Source organism: Anomaloglossus baeobatrachus, chromosome 2, assembly GCF_048569485.1.
Source record: "Anomaloglossus baeobatrachus isolate aAnoBae1 chromosome 2, aAnoBae1.hap1, whole genome shotgun sequence".
Lineage (NCBI taxonomy): Eukaryota > Metazoa > Chordata > Amphibia > Anura > Aromobatidae > Anomaloglossus > Anomaloglossus baeobatrachus.
The window spans coordinates 201,990,337-202,015,297 of record NC_134354.1 but is presented as its reverse complement, the minus strand read 5'-3'; the positions used below and the strand labels follow the sequence as shown (position 1 = coordinate 202,015,297).

Here is a 24,961-nt window from a genome sequence, read left to right as displayed (position 1 = left end):
TCCGACTCAGACGCCAGCAAGCTGGAGGTGGGGTACTGGAATGGGCTGGTATCATCAAAGATGAACTTGTGGGATCTTTTCGGGTTGAGGATAGAGTGAAGCTCAATTTCCAGACCTACTGCCAGTTTCTGGAAGACAACGTCAAGCAGTGGTACAGGAAGAAGTCGGTATTGTTCAAGAAAAACATGATTTCATGCAGGACAATGCTCCATCACATGCATCCAACTACCCCACAGCGTGGCTGGCCAGTAAAGGTCTAAAAGATGAAAAAATAATGACAAGGCCCCCTTGTTCACCTGATCTGAACCCCATAGAGAACCTGTGGTTCCTCATAAAATGTGAGATCTACAGGGAGGGAAAACAGTACACCACTCGGAACAGTGTCTGGGAGGCTGTGGTGGCTGCTGCACGCAATGTTGATCATAAACGGATCAAGCAACTGGCAGTATTTATGGATGGTAAGCTGTTGAGTGTCATTCTAAAGAAAGGTGGCTATATTGGTCACTAATTTTTGGGGGTTTTGTTTTTGCATGTCAGAAATGTTAATTTCTAAATTTTGTGCTGTTATATTGGTTTACCTGATGAAAATAAACAAGTGAGATGGGAATATATTTGGTTTTTATTAAGTTGCCTAATAATTCTGCACAGTAAAAGTTACCTGCACAAACCGATATCCCCCTATAATAGACAAATCTAATAAAAACCCACTCCAACTTCCAAAAATATTAAGCTTTGATATTTATGAGTTTTTTGGGTTGATTGAGAACATACTTGTTGATCAATAATAAAAAAAAATCCTCTAAATTACAACTCGCCTAATAATTCTGCACACAATGTATGTGATTTGCAAGCCTTTATAGTCATGTTATAAGTGTAACCTTTAATAGATAGCACTAGAGAGACTGCTTGCTTTTGTGGGAAGAAAAATATATTGTTGTATGTTGTTTTGTTGTTTATTTTGTAAGTGTGATGGTCAGGCAGGCAAATATACTTAAGGTCCAGTCACACATAACGAGATCATTACTACGTCACAGTTTCCGGATCGTTGTTAAGTCGTTTGTGAGATGTCTCAGTCATTTTCCCAATGACTTTAGTAACGATGCTGTGAACTGTATAACGATCCTACCCTGTCACACAGCAGCTATGTAACGATTCCGACCTCGAATAGGGGCATAGTGTTTGACGCTGTAAGCCACATAGGCATGCATATGTGTCACATTTTCCACACTCCTCTGCTCAAATTGGTGGCCAATACTGCGTTCTGATTAGGCGGCCGGCATAGAAGGCAACTTTGTATCGCTTCATCCTTTGTCCCTTTTTGAGCCTTGCTTTGAGGATAGAACCTGTGACTTCAGCTTCAATCCGAAAAGCAAGCAAGCAATCAGGAACAAAGTACGAATGAATCCGAGTGTAGTCGCAGGTTCTATCCTCAAAGCAAGGCTCAAAAAGGAACAAAGCATAAAGCGATACCCAATCAGAACGCAGTACTGTTCTCAGCGTCAACCAATCGGTGCAGAGGGGGCGCGGAAAAGGTGACGCGACTACATGCCTACGTGTCACACTTTAAGTTCTCATCTAGGTCGTTAACTAGATCGTTGGTAGGTGTCAAACATACAGATCCATCCTGCCCAACAGGACTCCAACGAGCCAAAAATGGCCCAGGACATTCAGCAACGACCAGCGATTTCACAGCAGGGGGTGGATCGTTGGTACGTGTCAAACATAACGAGATCGCTGGTGAAGTCGTTGTTTCGTCACAGAAACTGTGACGTAGTAACGATGTCATTAGCGATCTTGTTATGTGTGAAGTGGTTTTTAGATAGCGGTTGGATTAATGCTCCTAACCACTAGCTGTGGCTTATCTCCCATGAGTTAAAGGGATAAGGGAGAGTCAGGAGGCTCCCATACACATATAATAGCCATTCCTGGTGAAATCCGCAAGTTTGATTGCTTTTATAATGCATTTTTGGCACCAGTTCTTTATTTTACACGTGAAAACAGGTTACACCTCATATTCCCAGAGTACCCTGAAGTGAAAAGAATGGTGACTAAATAGAGCCCCATTTCCTCAAAATAACCGTAAAGTATTTTTTTTACCTCATTCTGCAGCCTCTTCTCCACACACAAAACAATGTGTCCCACTCAGGACAACATCTGCAAGGAGTTTGTACGTTTTTCCCGTGTTTGCGTAGGTTTCCTCCGCGTACTCCAGTTTCCTCCCACGCTCCAAAAACATAGTGATAGGGAAATTACATTGTGCGCCCCAATGGGGACAGTGATGATCACGTCTGTAAAGCGCAGTGGAATTAATAGCGCTATATAAAGAAAATAAATGCATAAAATGTGCATCTCTAGGCTTTTTAAGATGGACCAAATGGATAATTAAACTGTAGGAGAGCTATGTTCATTTTTGCTACTGACTCAAATACAAAAAGGAGTGCTTTATGCAATTCTGGGATAACTAATAATCTATAGTTTGCATTTTTGTTATACACAATTGATCAATGCCATAAAGAAATGATCAGAAGCTGAGCATTATATATCTCACTTATAAGCTCTATAGGGGGCTTTACACGCTACGATATTGTTAATGTTTTGTCGTCGGGGTCAAGTTGTTAGTGACGCACATCCGGCGTCATTAACGATATCGCAGCGTGTGACACTGACCAGCGACCTTAAACGACCTCAAAAATGGGGAAAATCGTTCACCATGGAGAGGTCGTCCCAAACTCAAAAATCGGTAAGGGTTGTTTATCCAGGTGGTTCATCGCTCATGCGGCAGCACACATCGCTATGTGTGACACCGCAGGAGCGAGGAACGTCTCCTTACCTGCCGCCGGCCACAATGCGGAAGGAAGGAGGTGGGCCGGATGTTACGTCCTGTTCATCTCCGCCCCTCCGCTTTGATTGGCCGGCCGCTTAGTGACGTTGCGGTGACGTCGCTGTGATGCCGAACGTCCCTCCCCCTTGAAGGAGGGATTGTTCGGCAGTCACAGCGACGACGTCGACCAGGTAAGTATGTGTGACGCTGCCGTAGCGATAATGTTCACTACGGCAGCGATCACAAACAATCGCATGCGCGACGGGGGTGGGTACTTACACGCTCGCTATCACTAGAAATTGCTAGCGATATTGCTACCATGTAAAGCCCCCTTAAGAGTAAAGGCCCCGTCACACTAAGCAACATCGCTAGCAACATCGCTGCTAACGAACAACTTTTGTGACGTTGCTAGCGATGTTGCTGTGTGTGACATCCAGCAACAACCTGGCCCCTGCTGTGAGGTCGTTGGTTGTTGCTGAATGTCCTGGGCCATTTTTTAGTTGTTGCTGTCCTGCTGTGAAGCACAGATCGCTGTGTGTGACAGCGAGACAGCAACAACTAAATGTGCAGGCAGCAGGAGCCGGCTTCTGCGGAGGCTGGTAACCAATGTAAACATCAGGTAACCAAGAAGCCCTGTCCTTGGTTACCCGATATTTACCTTTGATACCAGCCTCCCCCGCTCTCACACTGTCAGTGCCGGCTCCTGCTCTGTGCACATGTAGCTGCAGGACACATCGGGTTAATTAACCCGATGTGTGCTGTAGCTAGGAAAGCAAGGAGCCAGCGCTCAGTGTGCGCTGCTCCCTGCTCTGTGCACATGTAGCTGCAGCACACATCGGGTAATTAACCCAATGTGTGCTGTAACTAGGAGAGCAAGGAGCCAGCGCTCAGTGTGCGCTGCTCCCTGCTCTGTGCACATGTAGCTGCAGCACACATCGGGTAATTAACCCAATGTGTGCTGTAACTAGGAGAGCAAGGAGCCAGCGCTCAGTGTGCGCTGCTCCCTGCTCTGTGCACATGTAGCTGCAGCACACATCGGGTAATTAACCCAATGTGTGCTGTAACTAGGAGAGCAGGGAGCCAGCGCTCAGTGTGCGCTGCTCCCTGCTCTCTGCACGTGTGGCTGGTCACTGGTTGCTGGTGAGCTCACCAGCAACTCGTGTAGCAACGCTCCAGCGATCCCTGCCAGGGCAGGTTGCTGGTGGGATCGCTGGAGCGTTGCAGTGTGACATCTCACCAGCAACCTCCTAGCAACTTACCAGCGATCCCTATCGTTGTTGGGATCGCTGGTAAGTTGCTTAGTGTGACTGGACCTTAAGTAGACGACCTCAGTATAGTGATAATTTTGGATTCTCTAACAACCCCACACCAAGCCCCGATATATAGATTAGCATGTGAAGACAGATTACACTAATAGTTTGTTGTCATCACTGGAAACTAAATACAATCAGGAGAGATGACTAGCTGGCACAGACAATGTTAAAAACAAAACTAAGAGCAGGTGCCAAATTATTTTGCATGTAACTTCATTTCCTAGCATGGGAAGGGAAATTTTAATCTTGGAAACCACACCATAAAGCAAAAAAATCTAAGGTTTGTTGATGTTCATAAGGGACCAAGACTTGGCTCCGGAGCAGGAATCTGTTGTTTAAACATCAGCACATGCCTATAAAGTCAGTGATCCCATAATGGGCCACGTCTTTGTAAAAGGTGATGAGTAAAAAGGTGCTGCTGTCTTACTGAACCCTGCAAATGTTATTTTATGATGACATAGTTTATCTTGACAGCTTTTTTTTTCTTTTTTTGGTTTGTGGGTCATTAAACTAAACTGTAACATTGTACTCCCTTGTAACACATCCATGAAAAAACATATCCTATTCACATACACGAGTACCTCTTCCTGTCTGTACATGGCCAATTGGCTAAATTTGCACAGACGTAGAATATTTCATCCTTGAGGTTAACGTTTAGAAAAAAATCTGAAAGGCCAAACCGGGACATTGACGGTTCCTGCAATCTGGTTTATTTTTGGCTTTTTAAGGGGTTTTCATATCACGGTAATTGAATATCACTCTGGTGGATTATCGATTACTTATCAGTGGGGGTGCAGCCCACCGATATCTACAAAAATAAACAATCGGTTACATCAGTCAAAACACGACATAGAAGTTTTGTGAGATCTGTGTGGTTGATTGAAGGGAAAATTTGCCTTTATTACCAAGGGTCATGTGAATTTTTGAACCAGAAGGGCAGAGAAGAAAATGGAAACGTTTTGCAGAATCGGTGGAAGAGCACCAACTTGAGAGAAATACTATGTTCCAATTAAAAAAAAAAATCCAGTAAAAAGTTCCAGTTGCTCATCCTACAGATATTCCCTTCCAACCCCGTTCTAGAAATGTGAGCTTTCTAAGGCAAAGTGTGTATGTGATATTAAGGCCGGCTTCACACTTGCGATTAACTCGCGCAAGTGGTATGCGAGAAAATTTCGCATTGCACTCGGACACGTTAATCAATGAGGCAGCTCCCATCTGCTATTCTTTACTCACTCCAAATCGGACTGTGAAAAAAATCGTTTTGGTGAGTCTCTTAAATGCAAGTCTATGGGTGCGTGAAAAAAATAACGGATGTCACACGGACGGCACATACACCATCCTAGTGACATCCGTTTTTCTCAATAGGTATCTAGCAAGTAGCAGAGAACACTGTAAATGCGCCTGTACATAACAGTACATAAATAGCAGCTGCTGAGGGTAAAAACTGATTGCACACTGACTGCATACTGACAGCACACTGACTAAATGTTAGAAGAAATTGTCTGACTGGCATGATAATTGGACCGATTTTACACTCGCAAGTGTGATTCCAACCTTAAGAGAAAGAAAGCACAAAGCCATTCACATATACGCCTAGTTGCGGCTATAGTGTATTTTGCTCTTTATGGATGTTGAAAGGCTCCAAACACGATAAATGGCTAGCTAATCTGCCCAAATTGTCAAGCTCTTTAATGTGTGTGGGCAGCATTACTACCCGTGACTAGTGGGCTGTCCGTCTACAGATTAATTACTAATAGCATATCCTTGCAATATGCCATAATTTGATACATATCATATGATACAAAAAGCTATGTAAAGAGCATCTGTTACCTACAAGAACTGTTTACTTTGGTTCATTTGTGCAGAATGAAGTTTTTAAATCACTATACACAATACGAAAACAACACCCTAAATAACTGGTTCCAAACATTTTAGCTCATTATCTGTTTTATTACTTTGATCTTCTGAGTGATAATAAGGGCTCATGCAGAGATTTGTGCCAATCAGTCTGAGCATGGACCGCTAATGCATGGACTGGCCGCAGATCTCCTGACTCGAACGTGACAGCCTCATAGAAATATATGAAGCTCTCTTGCTCCGGTCGGGAGACCCGCAGCCAAACCATGATCTAGTAGCCCATGCTCAGACTGATTGGTACGAATGTCTGCATGAGCACTTTGTGGATAGGGTCACACAGTGCGGCTGCTGTGTGCAGCCAGAGACCATGCTCACAAACTGGGGAAATGAGAGCACTAATTTGCCAGTAACCCCTCAGTGTTACCGCAATCTCATGTTTCTATTCGCCCCCTAAGTTGTCATGCTTTGGTTGCACACGAGAGTCGTACAAAAGATGCTAAACTATACTGGCTACTAATGTTATAATCTGAATGCTTATGGTTATATAAATTCTACCTTTGGCCAAATTCTGATGTTATGGTCTATTTACAACTAGTCATGGGTCCCCTGAACCAAATTCACTCATCTCATAGATGCCTATTGGGTGGTTGAGTTTGTTTCAGCAGATCCATGGCTAGTCTGTACATCACAGAGATTTGATTTTCTCCTTAGCCTGTATACTGAATAGAATACTTATTCACCTAAAAAATGCACAACTCAAAATGCAAATAGAAGGGGTCTTTCTTTACCAAAAGCATGGGCTTTGATCTGCTGAAACTTTCAGAAATACTTTGTGTTCCTCACCATTTTTGATAACTATAGTTTGAGTGAAATCACTGTTAACATCAAGTTGTCAGTATATATTGCTGTATATGTTATTTGTTACCAAAGGGAATTTTTTGTTCTGTGAGGATATTATGGGATAGTTATGTTTTGCAGCAGGACATGGGTAAAAACATGGAAAAAAATATAAAAGCTACAGAAGTTCCTTTTATGGGGAAGATGAAGTGTTAATGCATCCCGTGACATTACCTTTACTGACACCGATTCCTGTGCAGCACATATTAGAAGAATTTCCTTTACATTCCCCTTACAAGAGAAATGACAGATCTGTTTCTGGAGCAGGAATTAGATAACAGCAGGCTTCATTTTACTGCATGTGTTGAGTGGAGAGGGGATAGCCCCTCCAGTCCTCTCTGCTTCGCCCCCTGCATGCTGAAATGTTGAACTAGAACCAAGATGCTTGGCTCATATTCTGTTTTATCTTTCAGTTTTTCATGACCCTGCTCACACCCTTCACTTTTCTGCTGGAGAAGATTGAGAGCATCATGCCATCCAGTCTTTGGCACCAGTTGACCCGCATGTAAGCACATCTCCAAAGATGACACTTTTTCAACAAGTTACGGGATCTTTTGAAAATGTATTTCAGCAGGGGCCGTGGTTCTCTTGTCCATAATGCAGGGTTTACAATCTGTTCACTATTCCCTCTCAAAAACATCTATTGGGCCACAATTATTGGGGAAATTGTGTATGTAACACCTAATAAAAAGCTACCTGATTTTGCCTTGTTAATGTGTTATTTCTTATCTTGTGTTTGTGGTCCTACCGTTCATTACTAATAGTTTAAGTCAGAGTCATTAAGGGTAATTTCCACCTGTGTGGAGTGGAATTTTTTTAACAAGAATATTTCCATGTAAAAAATTAGGGTTTTAGATATTAAGGTACTCAAAGCTATCCAGGGCAGATTTGTTATCTGTAAAGAGAGTCTGTCAGCATAGAATGACCACACCAAGTAGAGCAAACATTAAACATTGCACCTTCTTATCTTCTTCTTTTCCCTCTATCTCCATCCTTAACCACTCTACTGTGTTTGAGAGGTCTGGCTTTATAGAGCCAGAGAAGGGTAGAGATTAAAAACAAGCAGAAGGGAAGGTTTGGCCACATCAAGGGTGCACTGAGCACCTGAACAGTCATTCTACAGCTCTGGCAAAAATTAATAGACCACTGCAAAATTATCCCTAGAGTTGGGGAACATTGCCTGAGCAGAAGGAAGCAACTGTTTTTCCAGGATAACCTTGTATGTGGCTTGATTGATTCGTCCATCGCAAAGTTTATTCTGCCCAATTCCAGCTTTGCTGAAGCATCCCCAGATCATGATCGATCCTCCTCCAAATTTCACAGTGGGTGCAGGACACTGTAGCTTGTACACCTCTCCAGGTCTCCCTCTAACCATTAGACAACCAGGTGTTGGGCAAAGCTGAAAAATAGACTCATTACCGAATTACCTTACTCTAGAAATTGGGCAGATTAAACTTTGCAAAGGATGTATGAATCAATCCGCATATAAGGTTATCCTGGAAAAACAGTTGCTTCATTCTGGTCAGGCAATGTTCCCCAACTCTGAGGACTGATTTTTCCAGCAGGACAATGCGCCATGCCACACTGCTAGGTCAATCAATGTGTGGATGAAGGACCACCACCTCAAAACCCTGTCATAGCCAGCCCAATCTCCAGACCTGAACCCCATTGAAAACCTCTGGAATGTACTCCAGGGGAAGATGGATAGTCACAAGCCATCAAACAAAGAAGAACTTCTTACATTTTTCCACCAGGATTGGCATAAGGTCACCCAAAAGCAGTGTGAAAGGCTGGTGGAAAGCATGCCAAGACACATGAAAGCTGTGAAAAATCATCATCAAAATGTTGATTTCTGAACTCTTCCTGAGTTAAAACATTAGTATTGTTGTTTCTAAATTATTATGACCTTGTTTTCTTTGCATTATTTGAGGTGTCTGAAAGCAATGCATTTTTTTGTTATTTTGACCATTTCTCATTTTAAGAAAATAAATACAAAATAAATTGCTTGGAAATTCAAAAACTTATTGTCAGTAGTTTATAGAATAAAAGAACAATTTACATTTTACTCAAATATACCTATAGAGAGGAAAATCAGAAAAACTGAAAGTTTTGCAGTGGTCTCTTAATTTTTGCCTCTCCTTCCATGGCCAAGTTGTAATAATGGTCCTGCATGGGGGCTTTTATGGTCTTGGGGAGAGAGAGAACAATACTGCTCAAAAAAAAGAGAACGATAATGAAGAAAAGTCTGGCCTAGATCTTAGGTGGAGTTATGTTTGTACATCATGCCACACAAAGTTAGTTTATTCACATTTTAAATTTTTCCCATTCAATTTCAGTCCATATAGGCAACATCCACAAATCAAACTGCCCACTGCTTCTTTTATAGCTAATGGCCCAATACAGATGTACAATTTTTGAAAACCATACAAACATTGCATTGACACCCAGCTAGTTGAGAAGGAACAATGGATTGTTGTGCAGACGACCCAAAAGCATCCACTTTATGCCTGCTTTACACGCTTCAATAAATCTTTCAATCCGTCGTCGGGGTCAAGTTGTAAGTGACGCACATCCTGCTTCGTTCGTGACGTATGCGTGTGACACCTACGTGCAATCAAGATTGAACGAAAATACGGTGATCGCATACACGTTGTTTATTCCTCGTACATTGGACGTTTTGTTGTATGAACCTAGTCAATTGAAATGTGTGACATCCCTCATACGATTTTGGTGTCTGATGCTATGTGCGCAGGTGTGCGCTCTGCACCACAGCTTAAAAAAGGTCCGCTTCAGAGCGCAGCTGAAAAGCTGCGTTCTGAAGCGCCTCACAATGTCTGTCATTCACTAATCTCTGTCAGTCCGTCACTATCTCTGTCCCTCTCTCTCTGTCCATGTCAGTCTATCCCTCTTACCCCCTCTCTCATACTCACCGTTCCCCGATCTCCGGCGCGGCGCTGCACGGCATTCACATTGCTCCGGCGGCTTTTACTGTTTTGAAAAAGCCGGCCGCCCATTAAACAATCTCGTATTCCCTGCTTTCCCCGCCCACCGGCGCCTATGATTGGTTACAGTGAGACACGCCCCCACGCTGAGTGACAGGTGTCACACTGCACCCAATCTATAACTGCTACTTTGATTGTTTGTATATGAACCTCTGAATTGTAAGCACTGTGGAATATGTTGTCACTATAAAAATAAAGATTATTATTATCATTATTATAACTGCTCCAACTTTAGCTTGTCCTAAAGTTAGAGCAGTTGGGTATAGCGACCAACCATTTTTTTTTTTGTATTTTTTTTTGAGAGTCCCCTAAAAAGGAGATCTCTGCTTGCTGTGCATAATTCCTCCCCTTTTCCTTTGCACTATTTTTGTATACCAGTCTTGATTTAGTGTGCATTGGAGTAAAATGTATCAAATTCATTAAGGGGCATGTACCTCTTAATGAATTTGGTGCATCTTTTGGCTGCTGTGTGCCACAACAATCGGATTTCTGGTCATTCTGTGCCACAATCATGCCGTCTAAACCCAGCATTACACTCTCCACCGATCAGACAGTGTCACAGTTTGCAGATTGCTTTAAGAAGCGGAATGTTAATATAAAATTGTCAGTTTATTTCAGGAGGATTAATAGAGAAATATCCCCATGTAAAGTGTGAAGTAAAGGTGCAGATTTTTTATGAGGAATGTAAGTATCTTGTACAATTAACATGTTAGAAGAGATGACAAGTCCCATTTAAATATTGAACTAAATTATGCGAGTGCAGTTTTTTCCTTTTTTTTCTACTTGACACTTAAAGCAGTTTACAAGTATATAAGAAACACGGTAAGTGTGTGTAAAAATCATTGTTTATTCCTGTAAGATGGAAAGTTTCATAAAAAATCTATTAGTGCGGCTTCAGAGTGTCCAAATATTACAGTGAAGAGGGACGTTTGTGTTATCACGCGTCAATGGGTGAGTGCCGACATGCAAAAACAAGGTGATGGGAACAGATAGTTTGGAGATCTTTATAACCTTTGAACCATAACCATTCTTTCCACCTCTGGATCAGCAGCCAGACAAGAGATTCTTCCAGTAGTCAGAGAGATTCATTGTTTCCTGGACTATACCCAGTTACCAGCAATAAAAAAAATAGGGAGGGGGAGGAATGATTATCTGCCAGGCTAAACATCAATTAAACACATATGTCATAAACGGCTCATTAAAATTATTTAAGACCCGATGTCCTTGTTTAAAAAGGTGGGGGTGGGTTATATTAACCTTTTAAAGTCTGTAAGAATGTAAAATAGATGTTTGAACAGTTCTAAGTGTTTTAAATGTAAAATAATATCTGAGATTGTCTTCATGTTTGTGTCACATCATCATTACATTATCGGTGCCCTGATCTTTATGAGTTTATGGGGGATTTGGACAGAATTATTGCTTGCCACTATATTCATATTCGTCATTACAATATGTTCATTATAACTAGCTTCGTTACATTTCTTAGGGATTTAAAGGGGTTGTCCACTAATCGGTCAATCCCTTCTCAATCAACATGTTTGCCCCTGATAAAATAACAGTCCTACTCACTTCTGGTGCTGTGATTCTTCCAGCGGTGTCTGCACTTTCTCTCCCAGGGCTCACATGATGTTATGTCATGCGATCACTGCTCCCAATCAGCGCTGGCTTCACTCTCTCCACCTTCAGACATGTCAAACATCAAGAAGATGTGAGTGACCAGCTGCCATTCTGACTTCCTCCTGATGTTCTATTTGTCCAAATATTAAGGTGTATAGAAAAATATAAAACTGTTAAAAAGTCCAAAAATGAACAGTGGACAAACATAATCTCCGCTAATCAACTATATTGTGTATGACAGTACATATATCAGACGTACATTTACAGAAACCTGCTAGGCAGTCATAGAAAACAGCGCAAGGAAGGTGAAATAACAAGCCATGTAGCAGTACCTGATAAATAGCAATTGAGCGAATGGCTACATACATGACCCTTTTAATGGCTTAACAAAAGGCCTGCGTTGGCCGAAACGTTGCACTTTTTCTTTGTATGCTGGGACCAATAAAGTCTTTGGATAATTGAAAGGAGTTTCCGTGCCTTGGATAATATTTCTTCTCAGGTGTTGCAGCTAATGAAAGGCTGTACCAAGCAGCTCAATTAGTGGAGTGGTGCATGGGACTTTGTTGTTTCATTGCTTACATATGGTCATAAGAGCTGATCCTAATGCTAAGTCATCAAAATACAAGTTCTAGAAGACCCTTTTAAAGGGAACCTGTCATCAGAAATTTTGCTTTAAAACTAAAAGTTTCCCCTTCTGCAGCTCCTGGGCTGCATTCTAGCAAGGTTCCTGTTGTTTTTTTGCCCCCTTTTAGACCAAATATAATACTTTATAAAGTTGTACCTTTTGGGATGCAAATCTTCTAAATTATCCATGGGGGCGGGCTCTCTGGTGTCCGTTACTGTCCATCCTGCCGATTTACGCCATCCCCCAACGAGATTATGGGCAGCGCTGTGATTGCATCGCAAGTGCCCGCGCTTTCCCGTCTGCCTGCAGCGTTCTGCGCTGGCCGTAGCCGGTGGTGTCCTGCTCCGTTCCTCCCATCTATTTCCTGCTCCAGGGAAAGATGGGAAAGAGGGGACGTGTGGTGATATGGCCAGCGCTTGCGTAGAACGCTGGAGGCAGAGGGGAAAGCACGGGCACTAGATTACGGGCGGGCACTTGCGATGACAATCACAGCACCGCCCATAATCTCGTGCCTGCGCAAACGTCACCATCGGTCACACTGTGTACACAGTGCACTGTCCCTTTACAGTGGCACTGTGCATGCGCCGGACCTCGGGTGCACTGGGCGGTCTCCTGAAGTATGAAATGGAGCGTTAGGGGACGGCGTAAATCGGCAGGAGGGACAGTAAAGGACACCAGAGAGCCTGCCCCCATGGACGATTAGAAGATTTGCATCCCAAAAGGTACAACTTTATAAAGTATTTTATTTGGTCTAAAAGGGGGCAAAAAAACAACAGGAACCTTGCTAGAATGCAGCCCAGGAGCTGCAGAAGGGGAAACTTTAAGGTTTAAAGCAAAATTTCTGATGACAGGTTCCCTTTAAAAATAGTTACAACCTCTTCCTGCATCTTTAGGTAATGGCGCTGGCAGCGGCAGTAAAATAGCCTGTATCAGTGGTGATTTTGGTCATCACAGCACTGAACCGGAGGGAAGGGGTTTGTTGCTGTCATCACAATACCAGAGAAATGACTGCCCGGTTGGTATCACTATGGGGATAGTCATGGACTGGATAAAGTTCTCAGGGCAGTGCTATGACATAACAGTAACCTGGGCATAGAAATATTTATAAGTACAGGCACAGTATATTGGCATCTAGTGTCTTGAAAGAGTATTCATACCCCGTGAAATTTTCCATATTTTTTCATATTACACCTACAAACTTAGATGTAGTTTATTGTGATTTTATGTGTTATAACCACAAGTATTTGTGAAGTGTAAAGTAAATGATATATGGTTTTTTAAATATTTTAAAAATATAAATCTGAAAATTGTGAAGTGTATTTGTATTCAGCACCCCTGAGTCAATTTTTTGTAGGATCACCTTTTGCTGAAATTACTGCTGCTAGTCGTTTTGGGTCTGTCTCTATCAAGAATCTGAAATATTTGCCCATTTTTCTCTTCAAAATAGCTCTAGCTCAGTGAGATTGGGTCGAGATTGGATTTCCAAGTCTTGTCACAGATTTTCAATTGGCTTTTGATCTGGACTTTGACTGGGCCATTCAGACACAATGAATATTATTTGATCTAAACAACTACATTGTAGCTTTGGCAGTATGTTTCGGGTCGTTGTCCTGCTGGAAGGTCAAGCTAAGCCTCATTCTCAAGTGTTTTGCATTGTGTAACAGGTTTTCCGCCGTAGTTTTTCTGTTGTTAGTGCCATACATTGTCCCATGAACTCAGACCAGCTTCCCTGTCCCTGTTGAGGAAAAGCATCTCCACAGCATGATGATGCTACCACTATGTTTGACAGTGGGATGGTGTTTTCAATGTGATGTGCAGTGTTAGTTTTTCACCACACATAGCGTTTTATAATTAGCCTGAAAATTTGTACTTTGGTCTCATGTGACCAGAGCATCTTTTTGCAGATGCAGGTTGTGTCCCCTACATGACTTTTTTTTCAAAGTGCAAATGGGACTTCTTATGGCTTGCTTTCAAAAATGGTTTTAGTCCTGCCATTCTTCCATAAAAGTCAGATTCATTGAGTATACAACTAATAGTTGTCCTGTGGACAGATTCTCTCACCTAAGCTGTGGATATCTGCAGCTAATGCAGGGTCACCATGGGCCTCTTTGCTGCTTCCCCTAATCAGTGCTCTCCTTGCTTGAGATGTCAGTTTAGGTGGACGGCCATGACTTGGTAGGTTTGCAGTTGTGTCATCTCTCTATTTTTGGAAGATGGATTGAACAATGCTCAGTGAAATGTTCAGAGCACTATATATAACTATAGATGAATGTCCCCTTTTTGAGAAGATTAAAAAACAAAACATAATGACAAAATGTACTATTAGTTAAAAATAATGTCCTAACATTGCAGAGCTGAAACGTTATATTTTCTATTCTATCAGAAAATGAATCCCTTATTTTAGGTTTTTGCTGGATTGCTGCTTTCTCATACTACTTTGTCACAAAACATATATACTATAATAACCCTGAAATATTTGGTATCCCCATAGCTATCACAACATGTCTTATAAATGTAAACACTTATGGTAGATACCAGCTATAAAAACAAAAACATGATGGTTGGTTGCTTTTAAATATCTAAAAATTCATTAACACATATGTACCTAAAAATGGTAAGTTAAATAAACCACATGCAATTTAATATATATTATTTTTGGAATGACACTATAATAAATGTGTGATGCTGAAGGGGATAAATTGCACGAATATAACAAGCCTATATCTTTCATATTTCCAAATTAGTACAATAACATCCCTTTTTGTCCTTCACATTCATTTTGTGCTTGTTTCCAGATCTCCAATTGTCTTCTCTCCATAGCAATACTTTAAAATGCATTCATTCTTAACTTTTTCTTGGATTTACAAAGCCAAGATTCTCCCTTCCTATTATTCACTTCAAACATCTCCAGCCATCCCATAATTGTGCTGTATTCTATCCCTAGTACCTTGTTCTCTTCACTCTACTGACAGAGTTAGATAAACAGATAATCCCCCTGCATTGCCTGGGAGACCACTTTAAGCGGATTAATTGCAGAGGGGTCTTAATAGAATTGTATCGTCAAGTGATCTAAGCAGAAGCCATCATGCTGAGAGGCATTCTGTATATACTTATTAGCTTATATAGAGAGCCTCTTGGGTCCTCATTGACTGAGGGCAGAGAGCGCACACTGACTGCTTTATTTCAGGTTGTCTGCTTTCTTCTTCTCCCTATTCCTTATTTTTGTTTTCTTGGGAAAAAAAACCATTGTTTTTATGAGCATTGACTTATTTCTACGTAATGAAGGGAAATGACGTTTCAGTCACATGGGCTAAATGTCCAGTAACAGTAAGAATTCCAGTAATGCCAGTTTTTGCCCAAAAACTAAAAAACAAATTATGTGGGCTTTGCCATATTTTTGTATGGTAGCCAGGTGCATCAGGCAGTTACAGGCTGCCCCAAACCCTAGCTGCCTATTTGTACCCGACTGAGAACCAATAATATAGGGAATCCCTTTTTTTAAATTATTTAATGAAGTTCATGAAATAATTTAAAAATAAACAAAAACCGATGTGGGCTTCGCCCAATTTTTTTGTCTAGCCAGGTACAACTAGGCAGCTGGGGATTGGAATCCACAGCACAAGATGGCCCAAGCTTTCTGGGCCCTCCCCGCTGCGAATTGCAGTCCACAGCCGCCCCAGAAAATGGTGCTTTCATACAAGCGCCATCTTCTTGCACTGTATCCAACTTTTCCAACGGCCCTGGTGCCAGGTGGCGTGCTGGGTAATAAGGGGTTAATACCGGCTTTGTTTTGCCAGCTAGTATAAAGCCCAAGATTTTTAATGTCAGGCCAAATTTGACCTGGCCATTAAGAATCTCCAATAAAGGGTTAAAAAAAAAGACACCAGACAGAGAAAAAATACTTTATTATAAATAAATTCACAGACATACTTAGAGACTCCATCTTCATTACTCCATATCACCCCTCTAGAATCCTGGTCTTCTGTCTTCTTCAACCAATCTAGCTCTGCTATATCAGAGCGCACAGGGGAAGAAGAACGCTGCTGCTCCCCTGTGCTGTGTAATCACTCAATGAGTGAGCAGAGGCTGTGGTTGGTAAGCGGTGACATCACTGCTGCCACAGTAACCTAACGGGTGGGTTACTATAGCAACGGTGATCTCCAATCACCTGGTTCCTAGCGCCGCGATTCACCGGCTGTGGCAGCCAATCCCTGCCTGTGGGCTGACTCTGTAAAGAGCGCCAACATACAGTGACAGGGAGCCTAGCATGTGCCCAAGCATCTCGCTGGTATACGGCGCTCGCCAACTATACTGAGTACTGCGATACTCGGGTGAGCACCGCGTACCGGCGAGATGCACTGACAGGACCTAGCATGACGTCATAGCCATTTGACCCAGTCTGTAGCCAATGAGATAATAGAGCACTGGTCACATGCTAAGACGTCACGGAAGGTCCTTTTGTTACCGGACAGCACAGCGATGATCGTACTCAGCAGCAGAAGCGGCGGGAGACATTGTGCAGGACGTGTCGCCGGACCTGTAAGTATAATGACAATGTTTATTATTAACTGTATTCTTTATTTTACAGCCCCCCTCCCTGCCCCATTCCATAACTGTAAAGTCAAAGATCGGTGATCGAGTGCAAGATCGTGTTATCACGATCTTTACAAAATGATCGGGCGAGTCTCCCCGATCCCGACCATCGGGGGGATTGCCTATCCCTACTACTGACCCTATTCCCTAACACTTCCTCCATTCCATCTCCCCTGCTGTTATTGCCAGTGATGAGCAGCAGTGCTCACTTCTGTTCAACGCTCAATCGAGAATCGGGGTACTCACATATTCTTGTTGCTCGATCAAGCATTGTGAGTGCTCAAGCACCATGCTCAAGTCCCCGCCTCGCATGTTTTTTAGCTGTTAGCCAATAAACATGCAGAGATTGCATGGCATTTTGGCTACTAGCATTACTGTGATTGGCCGGCTGCATCAAGTCATCAGGTCTTGTATGACACCCGGGGGCGCGATGCTCGACACACTGTCCACTGGAAGCAGTTTAGGAAGACGTGATGTATGAGGGAGGGTTTAGATTAGAGCAGGGTTTGCACACTTTCAGCCTCTAGTACCTTAATGTGGGCTTAAGTTCTATGTTTAAACTAATACAGTGATGGCTGAAAGTGTTCAAGAAAATTAAGTATTTCTCATATCAAAAATTATTACAATTACACCTGTTTTGTTATACACATATTTATTTCCTTTGTGTACATTGGGACAACACAAAAAAAGAGAAAAAAAGGCAAATTGGACATAATTTCACAAAAACTTAAAAAAAATGTGCCGGACAAAATTATTGACATCTTGAACTTAATATTTGGTTGCACACCCTTTGGAATAAATAACTGCAATCAATCGCTTCATATAACCATGAACAAGCTTCTTACACCTCTCAGCTGAAATTTTGGACCACTCTTCCTTGGCAAACTACTCCAGGTCTCTCATATTTGAAGGGTGTCTTCTCTCAACAGCAATTTTAAGAAACATTTTTTAGGAGGAATACTTCAATTTCTGGAACAATTTCAAGGGTGCAAACACTTTCAGCCATGACTATATATAAATAAATAATTTAATAAAATGAAGTGGGGTCCCCAATATTTATTAATAGTTTTGAAAGCAAACCACTGCAAGTTGTTTTTTTCAGGTTGGGAAGGTTCGTGGGTATTAGGCCCTTCCCATCCTAAAAATAGCAGCAGCTTCAGAATTGGCACATCACATTAGATGCACCAATTCTGGCGCTTCATTTGGCTCTTCTCAATTGCCCTGGTGTGATGGTAATCGGTGTAATGTTTTGAGGGGTTGATGTTCGCTTGTTTTGAATTGTTGAATTATGTGTTGCTGTCTTATGTCTTAATTTATACATGTCCCCTCTGATTTGTAAAGTGTTGCAGAATAAGTTGGCGCAATAGAAATAAAACTAATATTATTCACTATGACAATATATTGTGTAGTTATTGAGCCTGTAGCTGGGCTTTATAGGAGTATCAACATGGCACATAAATGGTCCCTGGTTAACACGTCAAAACCATCAACAAGATGGGTGACATCTCTAACCATCTATAGTAGTATTACACATTAGGCACTAGTTATGTATGAAGAAAAGGAAAAGGGTGTATCCAGGTTCTGCAAAAAAATAAAAAAATTAGGGTTCTATTAAAACATCCTTTGTGGTTAATTTAAAAATTCCTTGAAAAAAATCAAATACTGGCCTTCGCGTTTTCAGCGTCACACGCTCTTAATCATAGCAAAGATAATAGAATAAGAATGGTATATACACCAACATAATGTGAAAATTCCTCCAATTAGAATAACCTCATAATTACATTTTGACATACCTCAATTAGGATAATCAACAGCAATTACAAAACAGATTTATTGTATTATTATTATCATCAATAGAATGTAGTCATATTCAGCAAAGTTTAATAATATATACGGTATATTTTTTAAATGTATTAACAATATCTATTTATCTTTTTTTTTTTCAATGTGGTAAATGTAATAATATCTTCACAATCTTTGTAATAATTTCCTTTTTGTAATTGTGTATAGTGGTTGTGCTATTTATATTATATTTTATTATATATGATTTTCCAAAGACCCATGATCACAGGCTGTTATTTCACATAGTCTTCGCTGTGTCCTCCTGGCTATTGATTATCCTAATTGAGGTGTGTCAGATTCTAATTATGAGATTGTTCTAATTGGAGGAATTTTCCGTTATGTTGGTATGTATACCATTCTTATTCTAGTAATCTTTGCTATGATTGAGACCATGTAATGCTCAAAACGCGTAGGCCAGTGTTATTGAATTTTTTCATGAAATTTTTAATGTATCAAGAAAGGATGTTTTTACAGAAGGACCCTCAATTTTTTCTTTTTTTTTTTTTTGCGGAAGCTGGATACACCTTTTACTTTTCATCCTTTGTTTACTGCCTGGGAGCTGGCCCAGAAACCATTCCTGTACCGCGCCTTCATACAATTTCCATTTGTATCTGGATGAGCTGATGTATGTTTTCTTTTCTGTCTTGACTAGTTATGTATGCTTTAAATAGAGGAACAAAGCATAAAGCCTAAATTTACAATGTTGCATGCTGATTGTGCTGCAGATTTCCCATGTATATTGAAAACCCCATGTGTTACGAGGGGGACCCGGGGAAGCGTGCCAAGATGGTATATGGACAGCTTCCGCCGGTCAAGGTCCACTGTGCGGTGTAAGGGACCGCTGCTATGGTGGGAGAAGAGTGAGCGGGTTGCTGCTAGCGATCGTCTGGAATGTCACAGACGATCTGCGTACACCTGTCCGCCCTAACCCGTGAGGGTTGTATGGCACGGGGCTCACAACTCGGTGTACCTGTTGCATGGGGACGCACAGAGGTGCCTACGCACGTGTGCCAGCGGGAGTCACAGGAATATGGCACGAGGGTAGCACAGAGGTGCCCACGCACGTGTGCTTCAGAAACCAGGTGAGTCCGACAGAGATTCAAGGAGCTCACCTGGGACAGGAACACAGCCTGTTAAACGGAATACTGCCGGAGCAGCAAGGCAGGGGCGAGACCTGCAAAATACAATGACGTCTGTACAGTGGCGTGGCAGCACGCTGCCAGACATCCAAACATAGAAGGACGGTCGCGTGCCGCCATGATGGCAGGAGGGGTTTTTAAGGAGATGTAGCTCCAGCCAAGGGCGGGCGCGAGACGGATGTGACCCAATCATGATCTGTGACGTCCTGGCCCGGCCAGTCAGGATTCAGCACATCACCAGCCTCGTTATCTGGCCGTGTGATACCAGTGAGCGAATCAGAAGACGTCACGTGGGGCACATGCTCAACCTCCTGCCTCTGGGTCATAAAGGCGGGATCTTCGGTTTCACAATGTGCAGAGCTAAGGGAAGTCTTGCTGCTTCCCTGAGCATCTATCCTTTGCACACTGTGCAACCACTCCGACCCTCTGCGATGCCGAGCAGGAGGACACGTGGCAGGCAAGGGATGGGAGACCACTCCATTCCTTACAAGGAGTAAACCACTAGGTGTCACCCTTCTGCTGCATCTAGGAGGAGGAAACTCCTGCAGTCTCCCAGGCCTTTGGCGCTGCTGAGCAGGAGGGCTCGCGGCAGACAAGGAATGGGGGACCACCTCATTCCTTGCAAGAGGAGAGCCACGAGATGTAACACCCATGTATCCTCGTATTTCTGAGCTGAATTTTGGCAACTCATGCACAAGTTTTATACTATAAAATGTCCCAGTTAGTTCCCTCATGGAGAAGACTATCGACTATCTGCAAGTCCCACAGGCAATGAATGGAGTGGGAATCGAACACACGCACCTCCACTCAATGGAAGAAGAGACTCTGCAGAGCCCATATCCGAGACTATAGAGCCTTGTTCGTGGTATGACCAGCTGTGGGACCCCTCACTTAGTAAATTTTTCCCCATACCAGGAATAGGCAAAAAAACTACTTGAGAATAATCCTTTAAGTTAAAACTTGTACCCAGTTTAATGGTATTTTAGGCATGTATATTGTATATGTTACATTTTATTTATCTAAACTCTATGTAAAAATATAGTTCACCTTACTAGACTTCACTTATTGAACAAGGTCTTGGGGTATTGTGTTGGAAACAGAAAATGGACAAGTGTCAGAATCAAGTGTCAGAGTGACTTTGAAAAGTGACAAAATGTAATGCCTAGATGAGTAATTTAAAGCATTTCCTGCTTATTACTGGTCTGCAGTGATTAGTAACTACCAAAAGTGGTAAAGGAAGGCGAACCAGTGAACTGGCATCAGGATTATGGACGTTGAAGGGTCATAGATACTAATGTGGAGTTAAAGATAGTTTGTCTAGTACGACACCACAGAAGAGATGCTGAAGTTCAAATTGCTGAAAAATGTAATCCTGGTTATGGTAGAAAGGTGTAATGCTCGCACAGCGAGCAAAAGGTTAGTCGATCCACTAGACCAAAGGTACCAATCACTGGCCTGGTGGCCTGGAGGAGCGAACTAAAACAGCTACCGTGACTTCACTAAAGCCTCAAGAGATGGTGATAGATACAGACACTGCCACACTGGTAGGTAGCCAACAGAGGGCAGCTCCAGGGGATCAACAGTACCTCGGCAGCTGGCGGCATGGACACAGTGTCTGGTTGTACAGCAGCAGATATAATAGGAGCTGTCGGAGAGAGTACTTGCGGCAGGGGCAGTGGATATCGTAGGAGTGACCAGTATGGGTAGTTGCAGCAGCAGACTTGATATTCGCTGAAACACAGACAGGAATCAGCAACAGCACACAACACAGTAAGAGCAGCAGCACAAGGGATCTGAGAGCTAGCAACATATAGAACTCATTACTCAGGCACCTCCCTTAATGGGAGGGTGCCTCAAATGTCTGCTGCCTCTCAGCCATGGTTGAGAGGCACTTCCGGGTCAGGCCGTACTAGCACTTTAAGAAAAGGGGCGTGTCTGCACATGCACCCTAAGGGCACTCCTGGGAGGACTCTGGGATGTTCGCAGGCCCCAGGATACAGCAGCAGGGACCAGGGTTGGAGCAGACACCGCTGGGCAGCTGGATAGAGGAGGGTGCTGGCAATGCTGCTGGGGAAAGGGGGGCAGGACAGCACAGGTTCCACTGCTAAGAGTGCTATAGTATCCCTTACTTATGCCCTCCCCTTTTGCAGGAATCTCTTAAGAAGAGGGGCATTAGTATTCTCTCTTGATTCCCATGACCTCTACTCAGGACCAAACCCCTTGCACTATGAAGAAAGTTTTATTTCAAAACCTTTTTACACTGATGATGGATTTTATCTTAAAGGTGTCTTCATCTCTGACTGGAGGAGGCAAGGTACCTGGATCTGTGTGGTAACGGCTTTAGGATGACGGGCTTGAGTAGGGACACATGGAACAAGTTGGGAATATGTAAGGAAGCCGGGAACTTTAACTTGTCTGATACTTTATTAATCTGCTGGAGTACCTTGAAGGAACTGATAAATCAGGGACCCAACTTGCAATATAGGAACTGGAGACGTTCATATCTGGAAGATAGCCATACCTTGTCTCTGGGCCATAACGAAGGGGAATCAAGGTGTCTCTTGTCTGCATGCCTTTTCATACGAATGGAGGAATGCTTCAGGGAGGACTTAGGCGGGCTTTGCACACTACGACATCGCAGGTGCGATGTCGGTGGGGTCAAATTGAAAATGACGCACTTCCGGCATCGCATGCGACATCGTAGTGTGTAAAGCCTAGATGATACGATTAACGAGCGCAAAAGCGTCATAATCGTATCATCGGTGCAGCGTCGGCGTAATCCATGATTACGCTGACGCGACAGTCCGATGTTGTTCCTCGCTCCTGCGGCAGCACACATCGCTGTGTGTGAAGCCGCAGGAGCGAGGAACATCTCCTACCGGCGTCACTGCGGCTTCCGTAGGATATGCGGAAGGAAGGAGATGGGCGGGATGTTTACATCCCACTCATCTCCGCCCCTCCGCTCCGATTGGCCGCCTGGCGTATGACGTCGCTATGACGCCGCACGACCCGCCCCCTTAACAAGGAGGCAGGTCGCCGGCCAGAGCGATGGTCGCAGGACAGGTGAGTCCATGTGAAGCTGCCGTAGCGATAATGTTCGCTACGGCAGCTATCACAAGGAAATCGCTGCTGCGACGGGGGCGGGTACTATCGCGCTCAGCATCGCAGCATCGGCCTGCGATGTCGCAGCGTGCAAAGTACCCCTTAGTCTCCACCCAGATTTCAGAGAAAGTCTTAACCAGACGATCACCACTTGGAATGGGATTTTGGGTCGCTGTCCATACACATGTGAAAAGGAGACTTGGCGGAAGGTTCTCTCATGTGATTGTTATATGACAACTCCGCCCAAGGAAGGAACTTGACCTAGTCACTATGGTGCTTGTTGACGAAGTGCTGCCAGAAGTTCATCAGGATTTGATTCACCCATTCCACTTGGCCATTGGACTGCAGATAGTAGTCTGACGAGAAGTCCAAGGTGACATCCAGTAGTTTGCAGGTGGTCCTCCAGAACTAAGACTTACACTGGACACCTCTGTCACAAACAATGTGGATCAGATGACTGTGCAGCCAGAAGATGTGCTGAATAAAGTGCTCAGCAAGTATTGGTGCAGAGGGCAACCCGTTCAGCAACGTGAAATGGGCCATTTTTGAAGACCTGTCTGCTACTGGCAGTAGAAAGGGAAGACTTTCACAGGTCGGTGATAAAGTCCATCAAAATATCATAGTATCATAGTTTTTAAGGTTGAAGGGAGACTCTAAGTCCATCTAGTTCAACCCGTAGCCTAACATGTTGATCCAGAGGAAGGCAAAAAAAACCCAATGTGGCAAACAAGTTCCAATGGGGAAAAAATTTCCTTCCTGACTCCACATCCGGCAATCAGACTAGTTCCCTGGATCAATACCCTGTCATAAAATCTAATATACATAACTGGTAATATTAAATTCTTCAAGAAAGGCGTCCAGGCTCTGCTTAAATGTTAGTAGTGAATCACTCATTACAACACCATGCGGCAGAGAGTTCCATAGTTTCACTGCTCGTACAGTAAAGAATCCTCGTCTGTGATTATGATTAAACCTTCTTTCCTGCTGCCAAAGAGCAGATGGAAGCAGTCGCCCAGCAGGAAGCTTCTTTGGGATTTTCTTAAGGGCACATGAGGGACAGGCTGGAACAACCTCCAGAACATCTCGTCGCAGCGTTGGCAACCAATAATGCTGAGGGATCAGCTGAAGGGACTTCTGTCCAGCATGGCCAGCCAGTTTTGAGGAAAGATCCCATTGAATAACTCCTTCTTATTGCCACGATAGTCACTGTGTGCCATGTGATTTGTGACATGCTCAAGGGCATTGTCTTTTTGATTTTTGTGAGTATTGTTTAAATGTGTTTCTTTCTTTAAGCACTCTAGGGTTTAATGTCATTTTCTTTTGCAGTAGCAGACTCCTGAATGGAGCTCAGCTATTCCTGCTGATGTCTACTTCCAGCCTGGATAAAAACCGTCTGCTTCATCAGGGGGTGCCGGTTATTCAGATCATTGTGGTGCTTGACCCAGAGGTGGACGGATGTATTCTTTTTGCTGCTGCTTCAGCTGCTGGTGTCTGGTGATGGGTTGTGTGAAAGTTCCCTGGTGCAGTAACTTTCCACCTTCTGATGTTGGTTCGTGTTCACCTTCGTATTTGTTCCCCTGCTGTTTGTTTATGGGTGTATGTGCGCTGTTGGTCCCCCTGTCTGTTTGTTAGTGGTGGTTTTCGGAATCTCTATCCCAGTTGGTCCCCTTGGGTGATGGGTTTTGGAGGGGACCTAACCATAAGTACCAGGACAGGACATAGGGAGAGGCTGGGGGCTCACACGTCACTACTCTTAAGCATAATTCTGGAATGAGGATCAGACTAGGTCCTACCTTTAGCGTGACACCTGTTTGCTTCGACAACGAATGTCTTACCAGATAGGACTTGGAACATGTTAATAGGAGCCCCCAGCAGCATCCTGGAAGCCTTGATAATATGCTGAGGCTCCTTCTCTTTATCGGCCGACAGAAACGACCAAGAAAGCATCGGCCTCGATGTTCTTCTCAGCCAAGCGGAAATGCACAAGGAAGTGGAAGCGGGCAAATAACAACAACCATTGGACTTGACGCGGATTCAACCTCTGAGCCAACTGAAGGTAGGCCAAGTTTTTGTGGTTGGTGTAGATAATTACTGGATGCACCTCACCCTCCAGCAGATATCGCCATTCCTCCAGAGCCATCTTGATTGGCAAC

The 24,961-nt window shown here is 43.2% G+C and overlaps 1 protein-coding gene across 1 annotated transcript in view; it reads left to right on the top strand.

Moving 5' to 3' along the window:
- Positions 1-7,602, top strand: part of ST7L (suppression of tumorigenicity 7 like) — a 235,095-nt gene extending 227,493 nt beyond the window's left edge. Inside the window, exon 15 of the mRNA XM_075333615.1 lies at positions 7,302-7,602. Coding sequence (XP_075189730.1) covers positions 7,302-7,397 — 96 coding nt within the window. The 3' untranslated portion in view covers positions 7,398-7,602. The remainder of the gene's footprint in view (positions 1-7,301) is intronic.
- Positions 7,603-24,961: the final 17,359 nt, after the last annotated feature.